Source organism: Echinops telfairi, unplaced genomic scaffold (genome assembly GCF_000313985.2).
Source record: "Echinops telfairi isolate 266 unplaced genomic scaffold, ASM31398v2 ScPeMD7_7458;HRSCAF=8496, whole genome shotgun sequence".
Classification (NCBI taxonomy): domain Eukaryota; kingdom Metazoa; phylum Chordata; class Mammalia; order Afrosoricida; family Tenrecidae; genus Echinops; species Echinops telfairi.
The window spans coordinates 32,547,617-32,573,164 of record NW_022111358.1 but is presented as its reverse complement, the minus strand read 5'-3'; the positions used below and the strand labels follow the sequence as shown (position 1 = coordinate 32,573,164).

The following is a 25,548-nucleotide window of genomic DNA, read 5'->3' as shown; positions in this document are numbered from 1 at the left end:
TTTCTGTTGCCCATCCCCCAGGGAGGAGGTTATATGTAGAGCCAAAGTTTTCTTTATAGGGCCAAATTATTTAAGGAAACAAAACAAAAAATGAATGATGGTCAAGTCCATTTTGACTCATGGTGACCCTATCGGACAGAGTACTTTTCAGAAGGAGATAGCCTTATCTTTCTCCTATGATGAGGTTGGTGGCCATGAGCAACTGACCTTTTGTTTAGCAGCCCAACATGTAACCAACTGCAGTAGGCTCCTAAGGGCCAGATAGTAAATCTTTTAGGCCTGATGGGCCATATGGCCTCTGGTAGCTTCAGCTGCAGCCTAATCTGTGTAAACGAATGGGGTGTCTGTGTTGCAATACAACTTAATTTCCGAAAACCAGTAGTGGGCCCCCCTATTTCCAACACGATTAGTCCTGCCACAGCTCAGCTGCTCTTTCGTGAGTATGGGTCAGGAATCTCCATGGTATGGATGGTTCATGCTCTGCTGCTTCTGAGGGGTCGGTGGTTGGAGTCCACCCCGAGGTGACTGAGAAGAAAGGCCTGGCCATCTGTTTCTTTAAAAAATCAGCATTGAAAACCCGTGGAGCACTGTTGTTCGACTCTGCCACACACATGGAGTCACTGTGGGTTGAGATCAACTTGATGGCTACTGATTTTATGAGTCAAGCAACGTTCTCAGCGCTGACAGTGTAGACCTGCCCTCAAGGGGCTTACCTTAATCATCCTTTCCCTTCAAGTACTGAACCCGGAGTAGCTCTAGAAGCCTTTGTCTTGTTTCCTTCACGATTGATAGCTTCGAGTTGGTTGAACTGTAAGGCTACTTGTGCATCACATGACGAGTGTGTGACCTTCAAAGGAAGCACGAAAAGTGCCGTGAGCTCCAGTGATTCAGTTTTACTGTTACAGAAATTAGTAACTGTAGCTGAATTGACACAGCAGTGCTCAGAATTGATTTTATGGGAACTTTGAACCCAGTTTGTGATTATCTCTTGTCATGCCCCTGAACGTCCTTTGGAATTAGATCAGCATTTTGAAGTTCCATATCTTGGAGACTCCTGCAGCAACCGAATGCTAATAGCGGTGGAGAGGAGCTGCAAAACAAATGTTTTGTGTGTTAAGTAATCGTAATAGATGTTTGGTTGAAATTTACAGGGACTAATAGCCAGGCTTTTGAAATTGTGGTGGTTTAAAAGGTGCCTGCATTGGCCCCGAACCCAGGGCGTTCCCCCCCAAAAAGTTTGATCTACTAGGCCTGGGATACAGGAAGCTTTATTGTTAACAAGTTCTCAAGGTGAGTGATTAAAAAAAATGAGTTTGAGAATTTGTTCCTCACCTCAAGACCAGTTTTTTCCATCTAGATTCTACCCTCTGACAAGGTAAAGTCTAAATGCAAGCAAACTAGACAGACAGAGTGGGTGAGGTAAAGACAAACAGATGGTTCCCACTACTTGTAAGAGTTAAGTCGTATGAGCCCCCAATATATTACATGACTTTAAAAAATAAGATTAAAATATCAGGGGGAAAAAAGAGTTAAGTCAGCATAGCAGATGTGTAGATTACACAATGCTTTATATTGCATTTGGACCTAAGATCCTTTAAGTCGTTGCTGTCATCAGTGTCACTGTTTTACACTCCAGGAGACTGAAGCACCAGGGCCGTAAAGGGGGGCACACTCCCTCAGCTGGTCTACAGAACTAGCACTTCAGCCCTGGCCCGTCAGGCAGCATGGAGGATGCAGTCTTGCGGGATGTGGTGGATGGGGAAGTAGTTTCATAGACTTTTAATAAGCAGTTCCTTTTGAAAATGCTTCCTGGATCTCTAAATCCCGTTTGAAACAGCAAATTGGCATAGTATAGCCTTTGCCTACTTGCTTCTAGCTCTCTTCTTGATTATGTTATCATCCAAACCCACTGGCCCCATGCTGGAGCAGGTAAGGCTTCTGTTTTCAAAGGTCCACATTACTCCCCAAGTCCTGCTTGCCTGGCACCAGTTCCTGATGGGCTCTGAGTGTGTGGCCTGAATTCCAGTTCAGTTTAAAACAGATTTTCCACTTGGCGTGTTGTTCCCACCATGCCGTTCATGCTTGCTTTGTTGTTTGAGATTTATTTCCTCTCAGGCATGAAATGGAGAGATTGGAATCACTTTATTAGCTTTGTCTTCTCTAGTTCACTCAAAGCAACTGGAAATGAGGTGGGAAAAGTCCCTAATCTTGCCTTGCAACTTTTTAAAGTTTATCCTTTGTAGCTTTAAAAAAAAAAAGTATGGCCAGCCACACATTTACTGGGGCTCCTGGGTGTGGCATCTCTCTCTCCTGGTGGGCCTCAAAGGACTGCAGAACCAAAGGGGCTGCCACGCCACTCAGCTTCCTACGACTGGGAAGCCCCTCCGTTAGCTGTACTCTATAGGGATATGTCAAATGTGAGGGGGCACCCCCCCAAAAAAACCACAGAATTTCCCCCCCAAAGCTAGCTATCTATGTTTGTTTGTTTGTTTGTTTTCACAAAACAACCTAATCACCTTCAAATACACTTAGTAATCAAACCTATGATTACATTCTTGGAACCATTTTTCAAATTCCTCAGTTTGGGTGTCTGACAGGTGGCACCCCCCTCGTGTTTTTCTTCACCTCTTCTCCAACATCAAATTGCTGTCCTTTCATGCCCCTCTTCATTCTCGAAAACAAAAAGAAGTCGCACAGAGCGATGTCAGGAGAGTAAGGTGCTTGAGGCAAAAGAGGCATGCTGGCTTTTGCCAAAAACTGGTGCACCGAGATGGCTATGTGAGCAGGTGCATTGGCCTGGTGGCAAAACCAGTCCCCCGTCTGCCACAAATCAGGATTTTTTTTGGTCGCACACTGTTACGCTATCTTTTCAGAACCTCTAAATAGAAAACTTGATTAGCAGTCTGACCTAGTGGAACAAACTCCAAATGCATTATTACCCCGTCACATAAAATAAAAAAAATAAGAGAGAGAGCAGTGTCTTGATCTTTGATTTCACTTGACAAGCTTTTTTGGGTGAGGTGAAAAATTCTGGGTCGCTTCAGAGCTGTTCTTTTAAAGGACAGCATGTTTCCACTTTTCCCTGGTAGGTCAGACCCAGGCACAGATTTCACAGCGACCCTTCTCATTCCCAAATCTTGCATTAAAATTCACTGAACTGAGCTCCAAGATAGTCCAGATGACTTCCCATCTCTTTAATGGTCCATCTTTGGTCTTTGAGCACAAGTGCACACATTTTGTTGACATTTTCGTCCGGACATCCAGACGAGCTTTGTCATCAACATTTCACCTTTTCTGAAATGGGAAAGCCACTTGTACACTTGAGTTTTCCCCATAGCGCTGCCCTTGTAAGCTGTGTTCACATCACAGCAATTTCTGTGGCATTTTTCCCGAGCAGGAAACAAAATCTCACAGCCACATGCTGTTTTCTTAAATTGGCCATCACAAAAAGTGGGGTTTGAGCAAAGCTGCTCTTACAAAAAAAACCACTGTGGCTAGAGAGAACCCTCCCAGGCGACGCCACTGGGTGCGCTCACTCAGAGCCAGTTGCTCCATGCTCGCCTAGCAGGAAAAATGCATACTACGAAAGCTCTGCCCAGGGGGGCTTTTTGTGTGTGTGTATGCCTCCTTGAATATATTCTGTGTGATATATAAACAAGTTAAACATGAAGACATGCTTTTCTTTTTGCTTCTCTCGAGACATTTCATAATTGTTCTTGTTTTTTCTGTTCCATTAAAATCTCATCTTGACACGTCCACCTATTGACTCTCTTGGGCAGCAGCCACAGAGAACATTTGCTCTCTTCTGGGTCAACTCCAGGCCCATAAAGACTGAGCTCCAGGGCCACCGCTACCGTGTTGCCTGTTCAAATCTCGGTGCCCTTTGCCAGGGAGCATTACTCAGCAGAAGAGTGCCATCTCTCGGGGTCTTTCTCTTAAGTGGATTCCTGGAGCTCTCACCTAACTTCTAGGCCAACCAGAGTGTGACTCGTAGGAGCCCTGGTGGCTCAGTGGTTACACTTTGGGCTGCAATCCCGAAGGTCAGCAGTTCAAAACCACCAGCCACTCTGAGAGAAAGACAGGGCTTTCAATTCCCATAAACAGTTACAGCCTCAGACACTCCCAAGGGCAGTTCCTAGCGACTCAATGGCAGTGAGTTTGGTGTTTTGGTTTGTGACCCCCTCTCATTTCCTTCATCTGCCCCCAGGCGCACGCAGCACGTTGGGTCATAGAACAGAGAGTGGGACTTGCTGGTGCAGATCCAGCCCTAGCGCTTGCTGTGTGACCCTGAACAAGTTACATCACTACTGTTCTGGGCTTCCATGGTCTCTTTAAAATGAGGGTGCCCATGATACCTTCCTCATAGTCTTGGTGAGCCCCCGATAAATGCTGCCTATCAGTATTACTAATGGTCACATTTTGGCAATCCATGCCAAAACGTTTGGCCTCAGGAGTCACCTGCACATTTTAGAGTTCAGCAGTGCTGTCCGTTTAAATCCGTTATGTGTTGGCATCAGAAAAATCTGCTTTCCTGAGTGAAGTACTGGTGATTGCTCCTGTCTCCCTCATTTCCTCCCTCTGACAGGCAGGTCCACGAGATCCAGTCTCACATGGGACGCCTGGAGACGGCTGACAAGCAGTCTGTGCACAGTGAGTAATCAACTGGGAGACCAGAGTCCTCTCTGGATGACACAGTGCTAATGGGCTGGGTTTCCTGCCTGCCTTTCAGCCTCGGGGCTTCATGATTCAGCTGGAATGAGTTTGTTGTGAGGGTGGACCCAGCTCATGGGCAGTCATGTCCCTGATTTCCCTGATTGTGCCCTGTGGAATCCCACTGGTCTTACCCCCCATTACCCCTCCACTCAACCTGACAGGCCCCTCGGGAATGGGAGCCTGTCCCTCCATCAGTCTTAATCTAATTACCCAGTCCTTAGAGGAATGTATTCCAGAACAGTTACAGGGTGCAGTGGGAGGGCTCGCTCCTCGTTTCTTCTGAGCTGAGAACAGGGCTGTGTAGGGGATTATTCAGAACGGAATGGCAGTAGTAATTCGTTTCGTCCCCACACCGTGGTCGCTTTGGAGAGTAGGGCCTTTCTTGTCTTTCATTGTTTTAGGAAAGACCTTCCTTGGTGTCTGTTACGGGAACCCTTCAGCTCCTAAAGCCACCTCACCCAGCTCCTCCAGTCTCCCTTCCGCAGCCTCTAAAGCTGGGTGTGGGGCTGAGCCTGGCTCTAATCTTGGCTGGGTGCTCCTGGGCAGGGGCCGAGTCATGCTGCTGTCACTCCGCATCAGGGCAAGCCACCTCTGTGCTGAGCTCTGCTTCTGCCACCTGCCTTTGTTTGCCTTCCCCACCAGCCCATTGTGTCCTGCTTAGACGTGCAGTGGGGGTCAGGGCAGCTGGCTTATCCCGTGGGACAAGGAAAATGGCTGTGTTTATCCTATCTTTGCCCCTGTCCATTCTATCGATGACTGGGCTATTTGGGGACTCCAGTGTCACCCGGCCCACCCGAGTGGGGTATGATGGAAAGCTCAGGAGGGTTTGTCACGCGTTAGGACTTTCTCAACCTCTTTGCTATGAGCAGGCCATTACCGGACATTCCCATCTGTCTCTCAGCGCCTTCCCAGAGGGAGAAAGACTGCTGCCTGGCTCCGAATAATGTGTTTAGCCAAGACACTCATTTGGACAACCTTTAAATATGCATTTTGAAAAAATATATCTATGTATATATATACACATGTTTACCTTTTAATGGCAAGACATTTATTTCCACAGATTAGCCTCAGCTTCTTAAAAAATGGACACTGCTAATGGCATTGACAGAGATGCAGATTTTAATTCATTCGTGTTTCTGAAGCAACTTACATAGGGCACGTAACGCACTCTGGAATATTTTCCTTGGTTAATGTGTGCATTTTTCTCAGTTTGAAAGACTTATTTTTGGACTTATTATTGAACATGGGAAAAGATATGCTTGTTCATCATTCTGACGTGTTCACAACCTCTTTTCTAGCAGCTGTTCATTTTATCCCCTCCTCTCTTGCGCAGTAGTAGAAAATGAAATCCAAGCGAGAATAGACCAGATCTTCAGCCAGCTAGACCGTCTGGAGATTTTGTCGAGCAAGGAGCCCCCGAACAAGAGGCAGAATGCCAAACTGTGAGTGCCAGCCTCACCCTCGCCCTGATGCCCCTGGCCCTTCACGGCAGCTTAGAATCGTCTGAAACTCCACTGCCGCCTTAAATGGTGACGTCCTTGTTCTGCCTGTCCTGTCCCAGTGCTGCCCTCACAGTGAGAAGCCTGTGCGGTAGGGGCCTCGTGTCCCTTGGACTTCTGCCTCCATGACTGGTCTCCTACCCAGACCCACAGCCACCTGAGGCCGCATCAGGCTGTACAGCTCGGTGCTGCCGTCCTCACGCCGATTCTCGACTTACGATGAAATCTTTCTCTTCGTTGCTTTGTTCAGTTTTTTTATAATGCGATTCTGAGCTCGTGCTAGATATACCTCCCCAAAACAAAGTGAAGCCACCCTCCCCACCCACAACCCCAGTCCAGGCTCCTCAGAGTTGGCTGAAACTTTATTCTGAAGGTGCCCTTGGGCTTCTTCTGGGAGCTCCCGTCTAATCCCTAGGAGGTCAGGCAGAGGTCATCGGCCTGCTCCGGTCCCTGCCTGCCAGGCACTCGAGGCTGAAGGAAAGCTGCGGAGCTCTTGGTGGGCCGTGGCCCCAGTGTGGGCAGCAGGCGGCATCTTTGCTCGCCTACTGGGGATGGGGATCACAGTTGGACAGGGAGGAGGCCAGGTCTCCCCTCCGCACACATCCAGGCTCCTGGAGTTGCATCTCTGTCTCCTTCGATCACAGCCGCGTTGACCAGCTGAAGTATGATGTCCAGCACCTGCGGACTGCCCTCCGGAACTTCCAGCACCAGCGGTGCGCCAGGGAGGAGCAGGAGAGGCAGCGAGAGGAGCTCCTGTCCCGCACGTTCACCACCAATGTAAGCTGGGGAGGGCGCCGGCTCTGTCCTCTGAGCAGATGAGGACAAGTAAGCCCAACTGGAAAGGACCGGGGTGGGGGTGGGGCATTTTGTGCACCCACATGGGCTAGACCTCCACGTGGAGCCCCCTTCTCTAACATAAGCCCTGAAGAGGAAGCCATTCAATTAGGGCAAAGGGCAGGGGTGAAGGCGCCCTGGTTTGGGAGTTCCTGTGGAAATGCTCCCTGATCAGATAAAGCCAGATGATTAGACCTGAGACCATTTGGGGGGGTGGTGGGGAGGCAGCATTTCAGAGCTGCCTTCGGGCACTTGCCTTTGTGTTGTGGTGGGAGCGGGGGAGGGGGCAAGGGGCAGGGGTCCCAGTGTCAGTGAAATGTTTTTGCCCCTGGTCTGAGCAGCAATTTGGAGGAATTTGTTAACAGATATGTAGTTTGAGACGGACTGCCGGACTTGAGCCTGTGTGAGGTGTTTGATGTCGGGCAGCACCATTCCATTGTCCCTGCAACAACCCCCCACCCAGCAGCCGCAAACATGCTGCCCTTTTTCTGTGTGCTGCATGACAAAGCCCACCCAATGAGGGCTGCTTTGTTTGATTTTAGGGTTTGGGCTTTTTAATGAAACAGAGAGTTCAGTTTTGCAAGTGGTGAGTGGTGTTGGCTTTCTAAGGCTGTCCTCAGGATTGGGAGCAGGCCTGGCTCTGCAGAAGTCCAGCCTCTGCTCTTAGGTGGGGAGCAGACCACAGTGTGTGAAGCAAGCTAAGGGCTTGAGAGTGAAGACCCTTGGTCAGGTCTTTTTGAGCCCCAGGGGCGCTCCTCAGGATGATGTAATTCTTGCTTGTCTGCCAAGAGCCTCTGGGTCAATGGGTCCTGTTGTAGGTGGGACTTCCCTTAACTGCCCCCTGGCCTTCCTGGTCCTACTGCTCTCTGGAGTAGGATGCCTTTCTCAGAGAGACTAGCCCATCAGCCATACTCTGTCGGGTAGAGGGTGAGGAAGGTTTGTGTATGAAAGGCATACAATAAATGGTTGTTATAAACAGAAGTCTCTACCGGAGACATTCAACCCCGGGAACCTTGGACCCACTGAACTTCAGCTGAGTGCAGAGCACTGTTTCATGAGTTCAGTATAAAAGCCAAAGACTTGCCGCCCACCTGAGGAGCCCCCAGTACTTTCAGGGACTAAAAACCTCTGAACTGGAACAGCAGCGAGAAGGTGGCTGAGCCTCTGACTGAGGAGCCCTGGCGGTGGAGTGGTTACACATTGGGCTGCTAACCACAGGTCGATCATGCCAACCCAAAGCTACTCCTTGGGAGGAAGACCGGGCTCTCTGCTCCCGAAAAGATGTACAGTCTCAAACACCCAGTACTGCCTTATAGAGTTACCATGAGTCAGAATTGACTAGATGTCAGTGTTTGCTTTTGATTTTTTTAGGCTTGTAGTTTAAGGTGGAGCCACCAGCATCCGGGCTAGCTAGAGTACAGGGTTTACACTCAGTACCAGAACTTACACCCCACCTCGCACCCCCTACAACTTCCCCATCACCTGCGGGGTCTTGGAAAAGGTATTCCATGCCTCTGGGCCTGAGTTTCTTCATTTGTAGCATGGGGATAAAGATGACCACTTTGCAGGGCTGCCGTACGGAGCTGAGAAGGCACTGGCTTGGGGCTAGTCGTTTGCCCCTCCTTGATTGAGCAGACTTGTCCTGTTGAGCCAGTCCCGACTCAGAGGGCCCTGATAGGATAGAATAGAACTGCCCCACAGGGTGTCCAAGGCGCTACATCTTCATGGAAATAGACTGCCAGCTGCATCATTCTCTTAGCAGCTGGTGGGTTCAAACTGCCAACCTTCTAGTTACCAGCTAAGTGCTTACCCACTGTGCCATCCGGGCTCTTTGCCTGGAACAGAATCCCATCAGACACCATCCAGGCTTCAACAGAAGACACAGTCCCTTCTGCCCTTTGTCGATCTGAGTCACATTGGAGAGAGACACTAGAGGAAATGGCCAACAAGTTACACAGTTAACACTGCTCTCGGGGAAGTCAAACCAAGGGACCTTTGGAGCCTTTGACAGGAGCCGGGCGAGGTGAACGTGTCCTGGCCGGGAGACTGCAGCAGCGGAGGCAGGGCTGGTTTGGGGAGTGACAAGTCTGAGAGGCTCCTCTTTCCCCGCGGGAGCAGAGGCCATCCCAGACCTTTGTGTTCCTCTCTCGAGTCTCTGGCCCTCCTGCTCGCTCGGCTTTCATCAGTCAGGCGGGCCCCCAGGTGAGCAGCAAGGCAAGTTAACCAGGCCCTGCCTCTCTTCCACAGGACTCTGACACCACCATCCCCATGGACGAATCTCTGCAGTTTAATTCCTCCCTCCAGAAAGTCCACCACGGCATGGATGACCTCATTGGAGGCGGCCACAGTATTCTGGAGGGACTGAGGGCCCAGAGACTGACCTTGAAGGTGGGGTCCCTACTGAGGGGCGAGGAGAAGGGCTTTTATTTGGGCCTCCTCCCACAGTGCGTATCTCTGTGTACACTTTGATGATGTGCTCCCCCCGCCCGATGGTGAGGTGTCGGTGAGCCCAAGTGGGGTCCTGCTCGTTGGCGCTGGATGATTCTGAACCCATAAGCAGCCAGGTGCCTGTTGGCAGCAGTTCATCTTGTGCTGAAAAGGGACCATCTTCTACCTCCCTTGCTATCCAGGTCTCTCCCATTTTCTGAACTCAGCGTGGACATAGCTACGCCTTGCGTGCCCCACGCAGGGCTCTGAGGGGAACGGTACTGTTGAGTCTCTTCCTGAGTGTGGACACGTGGTGGTGCTCTGGGGCCTCATGCCAAGGTGAGGGAGCCCTCATAGCAGACCCCTTTTGTGAGGGGGCCTAGGGCTGCCCTGGTGTGCTGACAGCAGACGATCTAGCACACATGTGACGTTTCCTTCCCTCCATCGGTGCAGGTGTTCCCAGAAGCCCTGCCCTTTGGCACTGCTCTGGGGCTAGGCCCCCTGGGAGTGGTTGACAGAAACATTACACAGAGTGGTGTTAGTTAGGATGGTTCAGCCTCAGCCCTTTTCCTGTATCAGCCCCAGTGGATAGTGGGGTGTGGGATAGGCCTGTTATCAGGGTGTGGTCCCCTGTGAACGAAACCCTCCCAGCCACTGAGCTCTGAGAACCGGCCCAAGGAAGTGTGAGCCTTATCTGAGTTTTTGTTGGACCACTGGGATCCTGTCAGCCCCACTGCTCTAGGCCATTCTGAGCTGTCCCTGCCGTCTGCCCCTGGGGGAGGCCAGGCCTGCTGCGGGATCCTGGCCTCCACCACTGCCCCAGCACTCGGGAGGCCTGGCAAGGTGGAGCACCTGAGGTGTTCTGGGTGCCTCCCTCAAAACAGCCCCACAGTGATGGGCACAGATAGACGCCGACTCATCGATGGGCCTGTGCTTTAGAAAACTGCTGGCCCTCCTTCCCATGTCTCAGAAAAACAGTCGAGCCCTTTAGGGCAAGATACCTGGGTCACACATAGGTAAATGCAGCCCATCCTGATAGCAAGTATGAGCTTCCTGCTGACATCAGGCCACACCGAGGAGTCCAGGCTGCGTGTCAGCCAGGGCAGGTACAGGGATGCCGATGGTCTGGCTGAGGGTTGAAATTCAAGGTCTCTCTAATTCACTTGTCTCCACAGACCTCCTGCTACTTGTCTTTTGTGTCTTGGTTTTCCAGCCCCTTCTCCCACCCCACCTGTCAAAGTTTTCTGCCCAGCCTCTTGGAAAGGAGCGTAGGGAGCCAGTGTGAGGGGCCTGGACCAAAGTAGCCTGATGCTTTCCAGGTGATCCTAGAAGCTTGAGCCTTGGGCCTCCCGCAGCCATGGGTTCGTCTGTATTCAGAGCTGAGGCAGGATCTTAAGCGAGAACATAAGCTTAATGTCACTGTGGCAAGAAGCTGTTTCAGGTGTCCTCTGGCAGCAGTAACGTTTGACTTGATAGAGCTTTCTGGGTCAGGCTTGCCAAGCACTGTGCAGGATGGGGTTCCCACCTCTTCCCATGACACTTTGCGGTGGACTTCCTTCTCTGGCCTCGACGCCTCGCTGCTCATGGAAATATCCTTTCACAGACTGGCCGCTGGAGCTGCGGAGAGATGCTGCCTTGACCAGGGCGGCTGGCAGTCTGTCCCAGCCGGCATTGGTATTCGTCACTGTAGGAGAGATTGTACTGGGAGGGTAGATTGGGCGATTTGGACTGGGAGTTTAGGAATAAAATAGCCTTTTGTAGATGTGGTAGTATCTGTTAAAGGCACGTGAGTCAGGTTTGTCAGCTGTCTTTCCAGACAGCTCACCCCTAGAGCCTCTCATGAGCACACGATCCCCTGTGGTACTTAGCAGACTCCCAGGGATCGACTCACATCACAGAGTGAACAGCCTGGTATCAGCTAGGGAGCAGAGAGAAAGCATTCAGGTACTATTCTTATTTTAATACAGAAGATTCTAAAATGTTACTAATACTTTATTTACATTAAAGTGCCCAGATCTTATTTGTGTAGTTGAATGAATCTGGACAAATACTCTCTTGTCAAGATACCCAACATTCTTGTCACCCCTGAGAGATGCCTCATCCCCTTCCCAATCCATCTATAACACACGCACACACGTGCACACACACGCAAATACATGTGTACATACATATACACATGCACATTCTAGCAGACTGTTCTGCTTTATTTTGCCCAGGCTTAGTTTTGCCTTTTATTGAAATTCATGTGAATGAGTTCTCATACTACTATTTTGTGTCTGACTTCTCTCATAGGAGGATGATAGATTGATAAGGGTAGTGGTTTCATGTTGGGCTGCGATCTTCAAGGTCAGCAGTTCGAAACCACTAGCTGCTCCATCGGAGAAAGGTGAGGCTTTCTACTTCCGTTACAGCCTCAGTCTCGGAAACCCACAGGGGCAGTCATACAGGGTTGCTGTGACTCGTTTTGTCCTTTCTCGGTAATGAGTTTGAGGCTCATTCCTATTGTTTGTTCTGTGTTTAGTTCTGTGCTGATAATTTGTTCCTTTCTGTTGCCAAGGAGATACGCCCTAATTTGTTTATCTGTACTCCTGTTAATAAACATCTGGGCTGTGCCCAGGGCTCACATGTTCTCCTGTTTTTCCTTCTAGAGGTTTTATTCGCGTTTCACTTTTATGTTTGTTTCTGTGATTGATTCTTGATAAACTGTGTTTTGTGCATATTAGGACTCAAGGTTCATCCCCTTACCCACCCACATACACACATAAATGAGGAAACTTCCAAAGTTTGTAGAAAAATTCCCTTCTCTCTCCATTCCATTTTCCTGTGAACCCCCTGCAGCCCTCCGGTACATCCAGGTGCCGTGAGGCGTCGCACAGCTGGCGGTGATAGCCCACTGTGGGAAAGACTTTTCCTCCTTCTGGAGGAGCTCACGAGGAGCCCTGGGGGCAGGCATACTGGTTACCAGCGGGGCTGCTCACAGCAAGGTCAGCAGTTTGAAACCACCTGGCGCTCCACAGGAGAAAGATGAGGTTCTCTACTCCTATAGAGAGTTACAGCCTTGGGAACGCATGGGGACAGTTGTATCCTGTGTGCAGGGTCACTGTGAGTCTGTTGACTGGAGGGCAGTGGGTTTGAGTTTGAGAGGAGTCGCTCAGGCACTCGGGTGGAGCTGTGAGAGTGAGGCTGTGTTGGCGGGACACTGCCTTCTACAATGCCTGTCAGTAGGGCCCTAATACTTGGAGCCACATAGAGCCCCCTAATTCTCTTCCTTTTGTGCCCACCAGGGGACTCAGAAGAAGGTCCTGGACATCGCCAACATGCTGGGCTTGTCTAACACTGTGATGCGGCTCATCGAGAAGCGGGCCTTCCAGGACAAGTACTTCATGCTCGGAGGCATGCTGCTCACCTGCCTGCTCATGTTCCTCATGGTGCAGTACCTGACGTGAGCCAGCCTGCGCCCACTCCGCAGCTGGACGGCGTCCTCAGCGTGCGAGTGTGTGTGCGCGCGAGTGCATGCATGTGCGGCCGGCAAGAGTGGGGACCAAGAGGCTGCCTGTTGACGTGATTCTGTAACCTTGTGGAAGTTTCAAACATGCTGTTTCCTGTGACATCTTGGAGAGGGTGCTAATGCCACTGAGGTAGACAGTGCTTAGGAATACCCATCTCTTGCGCTCTCTCCCCTCCTTCTCCCATCTCCATTTCTCTCTCAACTGGAAGAGGAAGCCAGGAAGGGGAAAGAGTGCAGGAGGAAGGGAATGCCAGTGGGGTTCATCCCCAGAGCACATGCCCCCCGGGGAGGCTTTCGAGATGCCCTGCAGATGGAATTGTCCCCTCTGCCATTATCTGGCCCTTTCTGGATGGCTGATGCGGAAGTAAAGATGTCGGAGGGGGTGTCCCCTCTCCCTGCCCTGGTATAGTCAGTCAGTGTACACCCTTGTTTTGAACCATATGCCCATTCCCCCTTGAAAAAACCACATGCAGCCTGCTGCTGCTCCTTGTCCCCCTTCCCTGGAAGCAGCCATCCAGAACGAGCAGACAGCCATGATGTTGATGAGACTTACACATCAGACACCAGACCCTGCTGTCTGGCTTGCCAAGCTGGTGTAGAATGGCCTGCTGAAGGAGTTGGGGGTGTGCAACCTGGCACCCGTGCTGTGCCCAGGCCAGAGGACTTTGCCCTGTGGAAGGTAGCAGTGGGCAGAGCTGCAAAGCCTGGGTTCAGTGCTTGGACTGGCTTACCTTCCTGGAAGTCTCTCGGCAACTACCCGCCCAGCCCTTGCTCGGCCCCACCAGCGTGGCTGAGGTCTGTGGAGCACAGGTCTGTGTGAGGCCATGTGCAGGCCAGGCCCTCCTCCTGCTCTGCGCCCCCGTGTGGAGTGAGGCTGCGTGTGGGGAAGTGATGGTAAAGCCAGGCCATCTGCAGTCCCCACAAGTGCCAGGACGACCGGGGTATCCGTTACAGGGCCAAGCTCTCTGGGTTGGATAACCTTGGGACAAGATAGACAGTGACCCTCAGACTTCTCCAGAGTTGGAGAGTTAGCCAGCGGGAACCCAGCCTTCAATGGGCTCCACTCGCCCCCACTTCCTGTTCCTGTCGACAGCACGACCTCGTCTCACTTCCCTTCTGTGTGTTTCTGTGGCCCCTCGGGCGCCTTGGGTCTGTCTGTGGCAGAGCACCCTTGGGTGACTTCCTTGTAACAGTCCCAGCTCTGCGGCACGGTCAGTGTCCTAGGCACTGGTCTCCCACTGAGGCACCCGCCCTCACTGGCTCCCAGTACACGGAGCTGTGCTGGGCCCTGGGTGGACTCAGGTGATGGGAGGGTAGACAGAGGGTCTCCACTGGGGGCCTGGCCATCCTAGCCCAGGAACCTGAGGCATCAGCAGACAGCACACTGGGAGCAAGGAATGCGAAGAGCCGGGGAACCGATTGGACATGGACACTGGCAGCGGAAACCGCCCCCCTCCCCCCAGCCCGACTTCTGTGACCACTGCGATGGCTTTGTGACCACAGCGCAGCACGGCCTCACTTGCCTTTGTGACACCTGTTGACCTTGAGCCAGAAGACCCACCTCCATGTTGCACCTCCTGAGCCTCGGCCCCTACTTTGTAATAAAAATTGTGGGGCAGCTGTGGGTCTTTACTGCTAAGGGCAAAGGAGTGAATGGCAGAGTGTCAAGGGACATGGGCGTTGAGGCGGCACGACATCATGACACTACCTTCTCGAGTTCTCCCTCAAAGCCCCCTGAGAAACTGGTACTTCTTCACTGTGCACTCCCGATGCTCCCACAGTCCTGGACTGAGGGCAGGCTCTGGGCCAAGGGATGGGCGCCCTCTAGTGGAAGCGTCAGAGAATTCTTAGGGCCACTGGGGCAAGAAACACCAGCTGACACCTGGCCTATGCAGGACTGGGGACCAGTGTGCTTTAAAGCAGTGGCTTGTCAAAGAATTGGGGACGCTTTGGTGGTGCACCAGGTTACTCCAGGAATGACCACTTCAAGGAAAGCCACGCTCAAAGGCCAAACAAGCTTCCTTTTCTGCAAGGCCTCCCTGCAGGGTGCCCACATGTATTTCACTGGGTTTGATTTGCAAATTTGGATTTATCCCCATCCCTGTCTTTAAGGGCATCAGTTGAATAAAGTTGAGATTTATTTTACTTAGAAAACCAGGCTTTGTAAAGGCCATTGGCATTCATTTTTACAACAAACCATCGTCTCCCGGTGCTCCAGAGCTGGGCTGGCCAAGTTCCCTTAGGGGAGCCTGTGGTGTCCCGGGAGTTGGGGGGCTTGGGCTTTTTGTTTGTGTAAGTCTCTTAAGGTCTCAAGGTCAGGTAAATTTTGAAGCCACAGTCTCCAAGACAGAAGGCTTTGTCTTAAGGATGATATCACTTGAAAACGTGCTGAACTAGCTCAGCATATGCACGTGACAGAACAAAACCAGTCAAGATGAGTTACCGATTGTGCCCTACCTTAACTCACCAGGAAAACGTTGCTGCTGGGGTCCCAGCCATATATGCACATGCTTAACTCCAAGCAATGCTCACACGTGTCTGCAAACCGCGGAGGCTGCAGACTAGTCCTTGCATCACACTTGTCTTTGCACCCAGACTACTCCCATCGAGTCCGTTCCGGCCCACGGTGAGGGACTGTAGGGTTTACCGGAGCAGCCTGCCTCATCTTTCTCCCGAGGAATGGCTGGTGGATTTGAACAGTCAACCTTCCAGTTAGCAGTCCAGTTCCTACTGGACAGCACTAACAGGGCTCCTTAGAAGCCAAATCCACTGCCATCTAGCCAGTTCCCCCCACCCCCAGTGGCTCCAGTTTCTGAGGTTGTCAGTCCCTGCCGGAGCCACTGTTGTCTACATTAGTGGTTCTCAACCTTCCTAATGCCGCGTGACCCTTTCATACAGTTCCTCATGTGGTGGTGACCTCCAACCATAAAATTATTTTCGTTGCTACTTCATAACTCATTTTGCTACTGTTATGAATCGGGTGGTTCCTGTGAAAGGGTTGTTCTACCCATTAATGCTTAATGGCCCGGCCCTTACCTGTGGCCCTCCCTGGAAGCCATCCTGCTGTCTTCCCAAGCTCTCCAAGGCTTTGTGACTTCACCATGGTCCCAACGGGAACCACAGAGGAGCCGGCCTCAGAACTAGTTGTCTTGTTCTGTAACCTAAGTTCATAACCACTGCACCAACCTGCCTCCCGTGCTGATTGATGCTCCGGTTGGGGGTGTTCATCTAGGGAGGGGCGGGCAGGGCTTGAAGTTAACTTGCAGACAACTCGGACTTCGGTGGCAGCGTCTCTCCAGAAGACTTCCAAAACGAGGACGGGGCATGGCTGCTCCAAGTGGAAGGCGGGCGTTGTACCAGGGCATTGCCACTGGAGGGAGACATAACCTTATGTTTAGTCTGCCAGTGCCCCTCACTCTGCCCAGTTGGCTTCCCAGGCTGGCACCCAGACCCAGTGAGTGACCTCAGCGTGCCTCTCACTGATGCCTGTTACAGGGAGCTGTCCCAAAGAGCTGGTGCCAGCTTGGGCAGGCCTCAGGAGTGTGGGTGGTGGCGCCTGGCAGGGCATTCACTTTTAATTACTGTGTCCAGTCACTCTGTGCCTGGCAGCACCTTATTGGCTGCCTTTGAGGGGGCAGAGGTTGGAGACAGCCCTGCCCTTCCAGTGCTCACAGCAGCGGCAGCTGTGACAGCAATAGAACCCTGAACCCAGTCACCTGGCCTCGCGTAGCACCTGCCCCGCATTCTTGCCCTCAGTGGCACCAAGCCCCAGTGGCCTCTGGTTCTCAACCTTCAGCTGCTTACTGGATTCACCCGGTGTCTGGCTGGGCTCTCTGGAGAAGCAAAAACAACGACCTTACGTGTGTCTATGTGCAGAGAAGTTGATACAAGGCAAGTTGAGGCAAGACCCATGCCTGTGGATCAGATTGCAGGCTGTAAGCTGCTGATTCAGGTTGCTTTGGGGCGAATGAGCTTGAGATAGGGAGGCTTCTGGCTGCAGAGATGACTGGATCCAAGGTCATCACGGGAGATGGCAGCTGCTGATGACTCCCAGGGCCTGTGGGCAACATGGCAGGCTGCCGGTTCAAGACAAAGAACTAGAGCTCTGGTAATAAGCCAGATGCAGGGTCCAGACCCAGCCAAGAGCAAGCAAGCTTGTCCACAGCAATCACTTCCATTGGAAGCAGGCCACAGTTCTGAGGAGAGCTCCTCATCTCAATGCCAAATCACTGAGAATCTTGGCCCAGCCAAGGTGACAACACCTTAAATAGCACACCTGCGGGACTTTTTTAAGAATCCTTGCTCCAGGTTCCACCCCTTGAGATTTCCCTCTCCTTGGTCCACAGTGTGGCCTGGGTCTCAGGTGTTTTTGTAACTTCCTAGGCGAGTTTCATTGCCTGACAGGTGGGATGGGTTGTTGAGGACTGTGGAACTGGAGAGAGAAAATTGCATGGAAAGCAACCAGAGGTCAAGGTCACAGGTCTCCAAGGCCGAGTGAGTGCAGTGCAGAACAGCTGTCACGGTGGGGGCAGTGGGCTAGCTCGGGCTCTTGGGAAATGACCGGTGAGAGCTGTGGGGAAAGCTTCAGGGGAAGGGGACAGGCTAGGGGAATGAAACTCATCGGACAACCAACCCTAAGGGCAGCAGTCTGGGCCACTCCACGGGAAGAAGATGTCATCTGTTTCTGTATAGCTGCACAGTCTCAGAAACCCCCAGGGGCAGTTCTACTCTGTCCTACAGAGTCGCTCTGAGTCAGCATCGACTCCGTGGCCATGGCTTTAGTCAGTCTCAAGAGGCCCGAGTGGCCCTGTGGTTAAGTGTTTGGCTGCTAACCCAAAGGACCAGCTTGGCCCCACCAACTGCTCCACAGGCCACGACGCAGCCTGGGGAGCCCTGTGAGGACAGTTCTGCCTGCCCTGTGGGTGGCCGAGTCGGCACTGGCTTGACAGCAGTAGGTTTGCTTGTGGGGTCTGGAATCTACCTTTGGGTGCTCGAGTGGCAAACGTGTTTGAGCCATGACTGACGGTGAGCTGTAAGACTGGCAGGCAACCTGCACCCAGAGGCACGTGGGAAGATAGGCCTGGGGGCCAAAAGGTCACGACCTTGGAAGCCCAGTAGAGGGCACTGCTGCCAAGCACACTGGCAAGGGCACCTGCTTTGTCAGCCTTTCACTCTAGCAGCCCCCTGCCTGGCTCTGGCACAGAGGTGACTGCTGCCCAGAGGCCAGAGGGTGTCCCTGCATCCCATCCCGGAGCAGTGCCCACCAGAGACAGGCAGGGGCTGTGAGAAGGAGGCTTCTCCCCTCCTCTCCTCTCCCCAGCCCAGCAATGAACTCCACATTCTTCACCCAAACCCCTTGGCTGCTCGAAGCTTCCTGGGCCCAGGGCACGTGAGGAGGGAAGGGGTGGGAGCTCTAACAGTCTCTGCCCCTCAGCCCCCGCAGTTGCTGTGAATGTCAGAAGACGTGGTCCTGGGTGCTGTCCAAGCCCTGGGGCTGAGGCCTGCGGTGGGCGTTGATTCCGTTTCCATGGTGATTTCTTCTAGGAAATTGTCCAACCAGCAGCCCAGAGGCCCTGGGGAGGAGGACCCCGAGCCGAATTCCAGAAGGAGGTCAGTGCATAAAAAAGAGGGGGTGATGACATCTCGGAGGTCACCGTTTGGGAGGGGACGGCAGAAATGAAGATGGAGGAGACCTGGATGCTCACTCAAGGGGACACAAACCACCACCCAGGCCCCGCCCTGTTTCTGGCACCAAACGTCAGTTGAGTCATGATGAGAACTGCCAGGAGATAGCAATGGGGTGCCAAGCAAGTGGGTCAGAAACAACTCTGGACCAGGGGGCAGGGGTGGTCAGGGAGGGCTTCCTGGAGGAGGAGGAGGAAGAGAAGGAGGAGGAGGAAGAAGGAAGGATGGGCGGGCCAAGCGAGTGGTACTGGCTGGTTTTCCTGCGCTGTCTGCTGTTGTGGGGAGAGGAGATGCTTTGAAAGGGCTCAGCTCTCTGCTGGTTGGGGTGGACTGTGGGAACCTGGGAAGCACTGGGTGGTGGGCCAGGAGGCCTTGCTGTGTGTGTGTGTGTGTGTGTGTGTGTGTGTGTGTGTGTGTGTGTTTTGCAGAGGTCGAGACCATTAGTCACCACCCTCAGAGGTTGGACAGCTTCCCTCCCAACCATGGAGCTGCTCCTCTTAGACTGGCCGGCTGCTCAGGGCTGGCTGCAGAGAGGAGAAGGGCAGGCAGAGGGAATTGAGTCCCATGAACCCACTCAGCAAGTTGCTTTCTCCTTCACTTGTGTCCCAGGAAAGGCCCAATTAACATAGCACCTCTTGGCGATAGAGGAGTCACTGCCACAGGCGGCACAGTCTCACTTCTCTGGGATCACTCCAGGGCAGCTGGGGGGGTGGGGGCAGGATCACGCCAGGACAGCGGGTTGGGGGGTGGGTCATGCCAGGGCAGTGAGTGGAGAGGGAGCAGGATCATGCCAGGGCAGCTGGGGTGGGGTGGGGGGTCAGGATCACGCCAGGGCAGCGGATTGGGGGGCAGGATCATGCCAGGGCAGCTGAGGGGGAGGCAGTATCACAGCAGGGCAGTGGGGGAGGGGCAGGGGGAGGACAGCAGTGTTGCTGCCCCTGTGTCCTGCCGGCTGGGCCCCTCCACAGTAGCCTGAGACGAGCCCATCTGTGGTAGGGTGCCCCAAGGGACTGCTGGGGTCAAAGTTGTCAGAATGACGGGCCTGAGCTGGAGGGCGGGCAGCTGCCAAGGGTCAGCCCTCTGGGATCAGAGTAGAGGTCGCCTCCCGGGCTGCTGCTTCTGTTATCTCACCCTACTGCCTGTGGACATTCTCACCAGGCCAGGACCCTAAACCCTTGGTGGTGGCCCTCGGCCTGGCCCTGTACTGGCTCCCTGGCAGGCATGTGTCAAAGGTTCTGGTGCTTTGGTGACGTCTTCCCAGCCTGCTGCGCTTCCCCTCCCCCGCCCCCCACAGCATATGTTAACATGAGCCGGTGTGAACCTTGCAGGCTGTGAGGTTCCCCCCATAGGAGGCAGGCAGACGGGGTGCACAGGGGCCCGCACGTGGCTGGGACAGTGGGATCCACAGGTGCAGGTGAAGCAGTGGTGGGTGGCATCCTCCCCACAGGTTACCCATCTGACCATGTCTCATCCACCCAGAATCAGTTCCCATGGCAACAGCAAGCTCCTTACCCATCATTGCCATCCTTCAAGATTCCCAACCTGGCTGGCTGAGCCTGGGCCCCTCACCCTGCTGTTTCAGCCACCAGCGACAGCTCCCGGTTTTCTGGTGAGTAAGTTGTAGCCAGCGGGCTGCCTGGGAGGGGCCTGCTAACAAGCATGACCCCTAAAGGCCCATACGGGGCACCTTGCTTTATTGGACCTCACAGATGCTGCATGCACACGTGTGTGTGTGTGTGTGTGTGTGTGTGTGTGTGTGTGTGTGTTGTAAAAACAACTTGAAGGTTTGCGGCAAGCCTGCCGTGGGCAAGTCTATAGGCGCTGTTTCCCCAACAGCATGTGCTCCCCTCATGTCTCTGACATATTTTGGTCGTTCTCCCAGTATCTAGTACTTTCAGAATGGGGGTGCGCACTTATAGACCATCCCTAAGGTGACCAGATGGCCCACTTTGGGCGGGACACTCCTGATTTTTAACAATTATTCCCTGCGTCCCGCGGCATTTTTTAAAAGTCCCGATGTTTGGAAAGAATGCATGACAAGCTAGGGTATACGGTTTTCGGCTGCCATGTGGCTATTTCACCAGGATAGGAGTTTTATCATTGGTGTCCTGCTTTACCAATGTTAAAATCAGGTCACCTTAACCATCCCTCACCGCCATCAGGCCAATTCCAACTGATAGCGACCCTGTAGGACAGTAGACCTGCCCCCGTGGGTTTCCAGACTAAATTCTCGTGGGAAGAGAAAGCTTCATCTCTCTCCCGCCGTGCCGCTGATGATTTCAAAATGCTGACTTCCTGGTTACCAGCCTACGGTGTAACCGCCTAGGCCGCCAGGGCTGGATCTGATCATCAGCGTCACTTGGATCTGCATAGAGGAGCCAAAAACAGAGTGTGGCTTGCTTCTTACAGTCGTGTGAAACAATGTAGCTGCTTGCTGTAACAACGAGCTCAGACCTAGTAATTATGAGGCAGTCACGGGATGTCTGTTGTACATGGGTCGCTATGGGTCGGAGCTGACTGACAGACGGCACCCTGCAACAACCCGCCACACATTGCTCACTTGGATTAGAAACTTGCTTCAACTGGCTGCTTCTTGCCCCTCCACCAAGACTGAGACCCCCTCCCACATCTCCTCTAGGGATCTACCCCACTCTCCTATGCCCAGCCCTGCCCCAGAGGGTACTAATAAGGACACCCCAAGCCAGCTGCTGATCCCAGGGGAAAGGAAGCTCCCAGCTGCCTGGACCTCCCCAGTCCCACTGGGAGGGAAAACAGGGATGTGCCCGCCCATCTTCCCTCACTCTCCCAGCCGCCCAGCCCCTCACTCTGTTGCTTTTTGCCTCTGGGCTTTGGCCTCTGTTTCTCTCAGCCACTAACCTTCACGCCCCAGCTCCACATCCACTCCCAGCAGGAGCGAATTCCTCTCTAGACCATTGATTTGGAACCCTCTCAGTGTAGCGGTATTTGGTTCCTAAAACATAAGTGTATGGATATTGCGTCAGGGAGAGGGGAAGTTCTGGAAGTCTTCCCACCGCTCCCACGCTGTATTTCAGGATGTTTCCCCCCTGTACTGGAAAGTTCCTATAGTAGATGTCTGTGGTTCATCGGCCCAGCATCCCCTCTTTAGACTACAAGCCCCTTTGTGCTGGTACTATCTTTTCTTCCCGTGGAAAACCCATCTCGTGGGATTCAGGTAGGGTTGCCACCTCTCACAGGGATAAGTGCCTGAAACAGGCATGGCCAATCAAGGGACTCTATCAATGGGCCATAGAGATTGGCCACGACCCTGCAGAGCCAATCAGAATCTTCCCTGGGACCGCTCAACACTGAGGACTAGTTGATCAAATTGTCATTCCACCCTGTGTTGTGCTAATGGAATCCCCAGTTCTCCGTCTGTCAGGAAGTCCACTTACACATGCTCACCTTTCTTGTAAGGAGCGGGGTCGTGTTACCCAGTCTGGCCAATAAGATGCAGGCAGTGGTTGCTGGGAGGGACTTCTGGGAGAGGGTTTCCAAAGGAAGAATCTCAATTGGCATTCCCTTCTAGACTTAATGCTAACTGATCACTTCTGTAAGGTCCAGACATCTTTACATGGGTGGCATTTTTCCCAGTTACATGGAGAACCTATCTAAGAGTGAAGCCCTCCTAGAGGAAAATTGCCAAGAGGTGTGTGTGAGAGAGAGAGAGAGAGAGAGAAAAAACACCGTGATCGCATCCATAAGCCCCTTGACTAAGCCATGCCTAAGGTAGTCTCCACCTCAAGGCTTCCCAATTTGGGAGCCAATTCATTCCCTTTCTTCTTAGGCAGGTTTGCCTTGGATTCTGTCTCTCGCAGTGCGAGAGTTCTGGATAAACCCCTCCTCGGGACCAGAGAGAGGTAGGCTCTGCCTTCTCCCCAGCCCAGTCACCTGTCTGTGAGATGCTGGGCGCAGAGTTGGAAAACAATAAATAGGCATTCAAATAGCCTTTTTTTCCCCTCCATTCGGCATTTTATTTGCTCCAGTGTATTACATCCCTAGAAAAAGAAGCCCAGGATTGTCCCTCCCAGGTGTCCGTCCTCGTGGTCCATGATGCCAGCAGCGGTCATCAGCACGATGAACCCAAACTGGCGGGAAGGGAGCAGGTTGTGCCGCCACTTCTCTAAATCTTGGAGCTGCATGTCAGATCTAGGGCTGATCCCTCCACACTGGTTTAATCAGCCCGTGAGGGTCACAATAATTTCCCCAGCTCTGTGATCATCCATGACTTCAAATTCACCTATGTAGCCGTGCTTCATCATCACAGTTGAACCGGACAATGGCTTTGGAGCACGGCCTGATAAGAACTTGGTGCTTGCCTCTCTTCTGGGCATTACTGATGCTCTTGAGAGTGTCGGCCGGGACGTTCACACGCACCATGATGGCGGCATGGAAAGATGGTAGAAAGAGCTCACATAGTCCTTGAGCACAAAGCATCCTTCTACTCAACCAGAGGCAAAGATGACTTCACTAGGACTTTGTTCCTGAAGTAGACTTCCCATGGGACAGCTCATCGGTCCCCCGTGGCTGTCTCAGGCCCAGCGGTGCGTGGCATGGAGCCCCTTCTCTCACCAGCATTTACTTGCTCCAAGAAGCCTTCCAGCCCCAATCCTAGCAGCAACATCCTTCAGACCATTGGGATGGTTTCCTAGTGTTACCGCCTTGGTCCAGAGGTACTTGGTTAGATGTGCCATGTGAGTACAGTTATGTGTGTCTCATGTCTTCACCTCAGACTAGGAGCTTCCTGTGAGCAGGGACGTGCCCCTCTCCCAGTCACGTGACCGGGAACAGCATGATCAGGAATCATCTCTCCATGTGGACCCCCAGCAGGAACCAAAGGATGGCCTGCACGACAATTATGCCAACCTGGGGGTGAGAGAAGGAAAAGAAATAGTGAGGGCTAGAAAAGGGGTCTGGCTTAGCCTTTCAGGAAGATTAGGTCGTTGACTGTCAAAAACACACGGACACATCAGTCTGAGAAGAAACATGGCCAGAGGCTCCATAGAAGCATGGATGGGGAGGCTGGCTCTCTGCCTTGGGGCCTGTCATCAGGAGAAAAAAATCAATGGCTAGAAAAAAGCGGGTCAGCCAAACCCAGCTGAAATCCCCCTGAAATGACGTGACACCACTGTCACAGCACTGAGCTCAAACACCCCACCCCACCCCACCCCCAATCAGGAAGATGGTGCACAAGGTCACCATGAGCCAGGTTCAGCTCTGACCGTAGCTCACAAGAAGAAAAGGAATCTGCTCAGGATCTGTTGGTCACCAACTGTCTACCTTGTAACCCAGCCCAACTCGGCTCCAGGGAGGCCCTAGAGCCCCGCCCACCTTGGGCTGGAGTTGGCTCTATAAGCCTTCCCTCTTGCTCTTTCCTTTATAGCCGTGCCACGAGGAATCCAATCACCGAGCAGCTTGTCAAATTTGAGTAGATGTCAAGGGGGCGGCCTTTGGTTTTGTAGCTTAGGGCTCCTGTTGGAGCTCCCGGAACAGCCTGCCTCGCCAGCAGTGACAGCGGGACGGGACCCCAGAGTCCTGCTTTTCTTACTCTGCTGGCTCCGGCTTCATACCCTCTCTGCTCCCAGCCTAAAGCCTTTTCAGTAGGAGCTGCAAAACAAACGAGCAGTTGGTGCAGTCAGATGCTAATCTTGTCTTGAAGGAGGCGACTGCTTCCCAAAAGATTCTGGGGAGGCCCTTCCCAAAGGAGTGCTAGCCTTAGCAAGGGCATCAGGTGGGAGATGGGGGAGCTGCCTGCAGAGAGCTGAATCAGAAATCCAGAGATGGCAGAGCCAGAGGGCCAAGGGGAGGACCAGAAGGGCTGGTTTGCTTGGTGACCTAGGAAGGAGCTGGTGGCGACGGTCTTTGGGAGAAAGAGCAGTGGGGAGATGTGCCACATCTCGGACAGCAGAGAGACGGGTCAGAAGGAAGACAACTGGTTTACTTGGGAGGGGCACCTGACCTGGGGTTCTGCCAAAGGGACCGTGGTGCTGGTGATGGTCTGGACGCAGGGCAGAGTTGAGGGTCTGGGTGAGTGCTCCTCAGCTTGACATCTTGGCAGAACCGTGTGCACCAACTTGGAAGGAGGTTCTGGGAGCTCCAGCTCAGTGCTCCATCAAGGGACAGAGAGTGCCATTGAGCCTGGGCTATTTTGGTGGGGGGCTGAGGGGCAGTCAGTTGTTGCCAAATGTCATGAACACATAGCTTCCTCACCCATAGCCAGTGGAAAGCACCCTCCTTGTCCTCAGCTAGTCAGGCACGTCTTTCCGTTGGCAGTGGCTGGCCAAAGGCCCTCACGGGACGTTGGCATGGGTCGGCCTCCTTGGAGGAAACAGGGTGAAGCGGCTTCCACGTCTACACTGAACGGGCGTCCACACCACACTCCAAATAAGGAGAAAGCTGGAACACGGCTTCCCAAGAACTCGAGAGTTTCCATGGCAACGATTCCCCACAAACCCACTCCTGAGAGTCGCAGCAGCAGGAGCCAGCAAAGACGACCCGGGGGTGGGAACAGTGTGTGCAGGCTCAGAGGCTGGCTTCCGTTTCTTCAACTTGAAGGAAGTGCTGAGGGCATAGACCAAGGTATCCTGGAGCCTGCCTCAGCCCGCGGTGAGGCCTGGGCCCCTGGGAGGCACCTTCCCACTGGGGACGGAGCAGTCGCCTGGCTGCCAGAGGGCTTGGGCAGGGGAAGAGGCTGGGCTCTATTTGCTGGGCTGCCCCAGCCTCCTCCGGGAAACTCGCGTCTGCCTGTAGGCCGAGGGTTCAAGAGAACAGCTCCAGCCTCCTCCCCTCTCAGATCGGCTGTGTGACCCCTCCGTTTCCCCCGCAGGGAACTGTCCAGGCCATCTTGAAAAGCTATGAGGAAGC

The 25,548-nt window shown here is 53.1% G+C and overlaps 1 protein-coding gene and 1 pseudogene across 4 annotated transcripts in view; one reads left to right on the top strand and one right to left on the bottom strand.

Moving 5' to 3' along the window:
* The window catches only part of GOSR2 (golgi SNAP receptor complex member 2), a 17,035-nt gene extending 1,909 nt beyond the window's left edge, over window positions 1–15,126 (top strand). Inside the window, exons 2-6 of one of the 4 annotated variants that reach the window (XM_030888195.2) lie at window positions 4,586–4,650; window positions 6,050–6,155; window positions 6,857–6,989; window positions 9,294–9,434; window positions 12,758–15,126. In XM_030888195.2, coding sequence (XP_030744055.1) covers window positions 4,586–4,650; window positions 6,050–6,155; window positions 6,857–6,989; window positions 9,294–9,434; window positions 12,758–12,919 — 607 coding nt within the window. In that variant the 3' untranslated portion in view covers window positions 12,920–15,126. Of the gene's footprint in view, window positions 1–4,585; window positions 4,651–6,046; window positions 6,156–6,856; window positions 6,990–9,293; window positions 9,435–12,757 lie in introns of all 4 variants that reach the window. The other 3 variants (XM_004707239.3, XM_030888197.2, XM_030888196.2) reach the window with 3 other exon arrangements.
* A 7,556-nt stretch (window positions 15,127–22,682) lies between these two features.
* LOC101647749 lies at window positions 22,683–23,506 on the bottom strand (annotated as a pseudogene).
* Window positions 23,507–25,548: the final 2,042 nt, after the last annotated feature.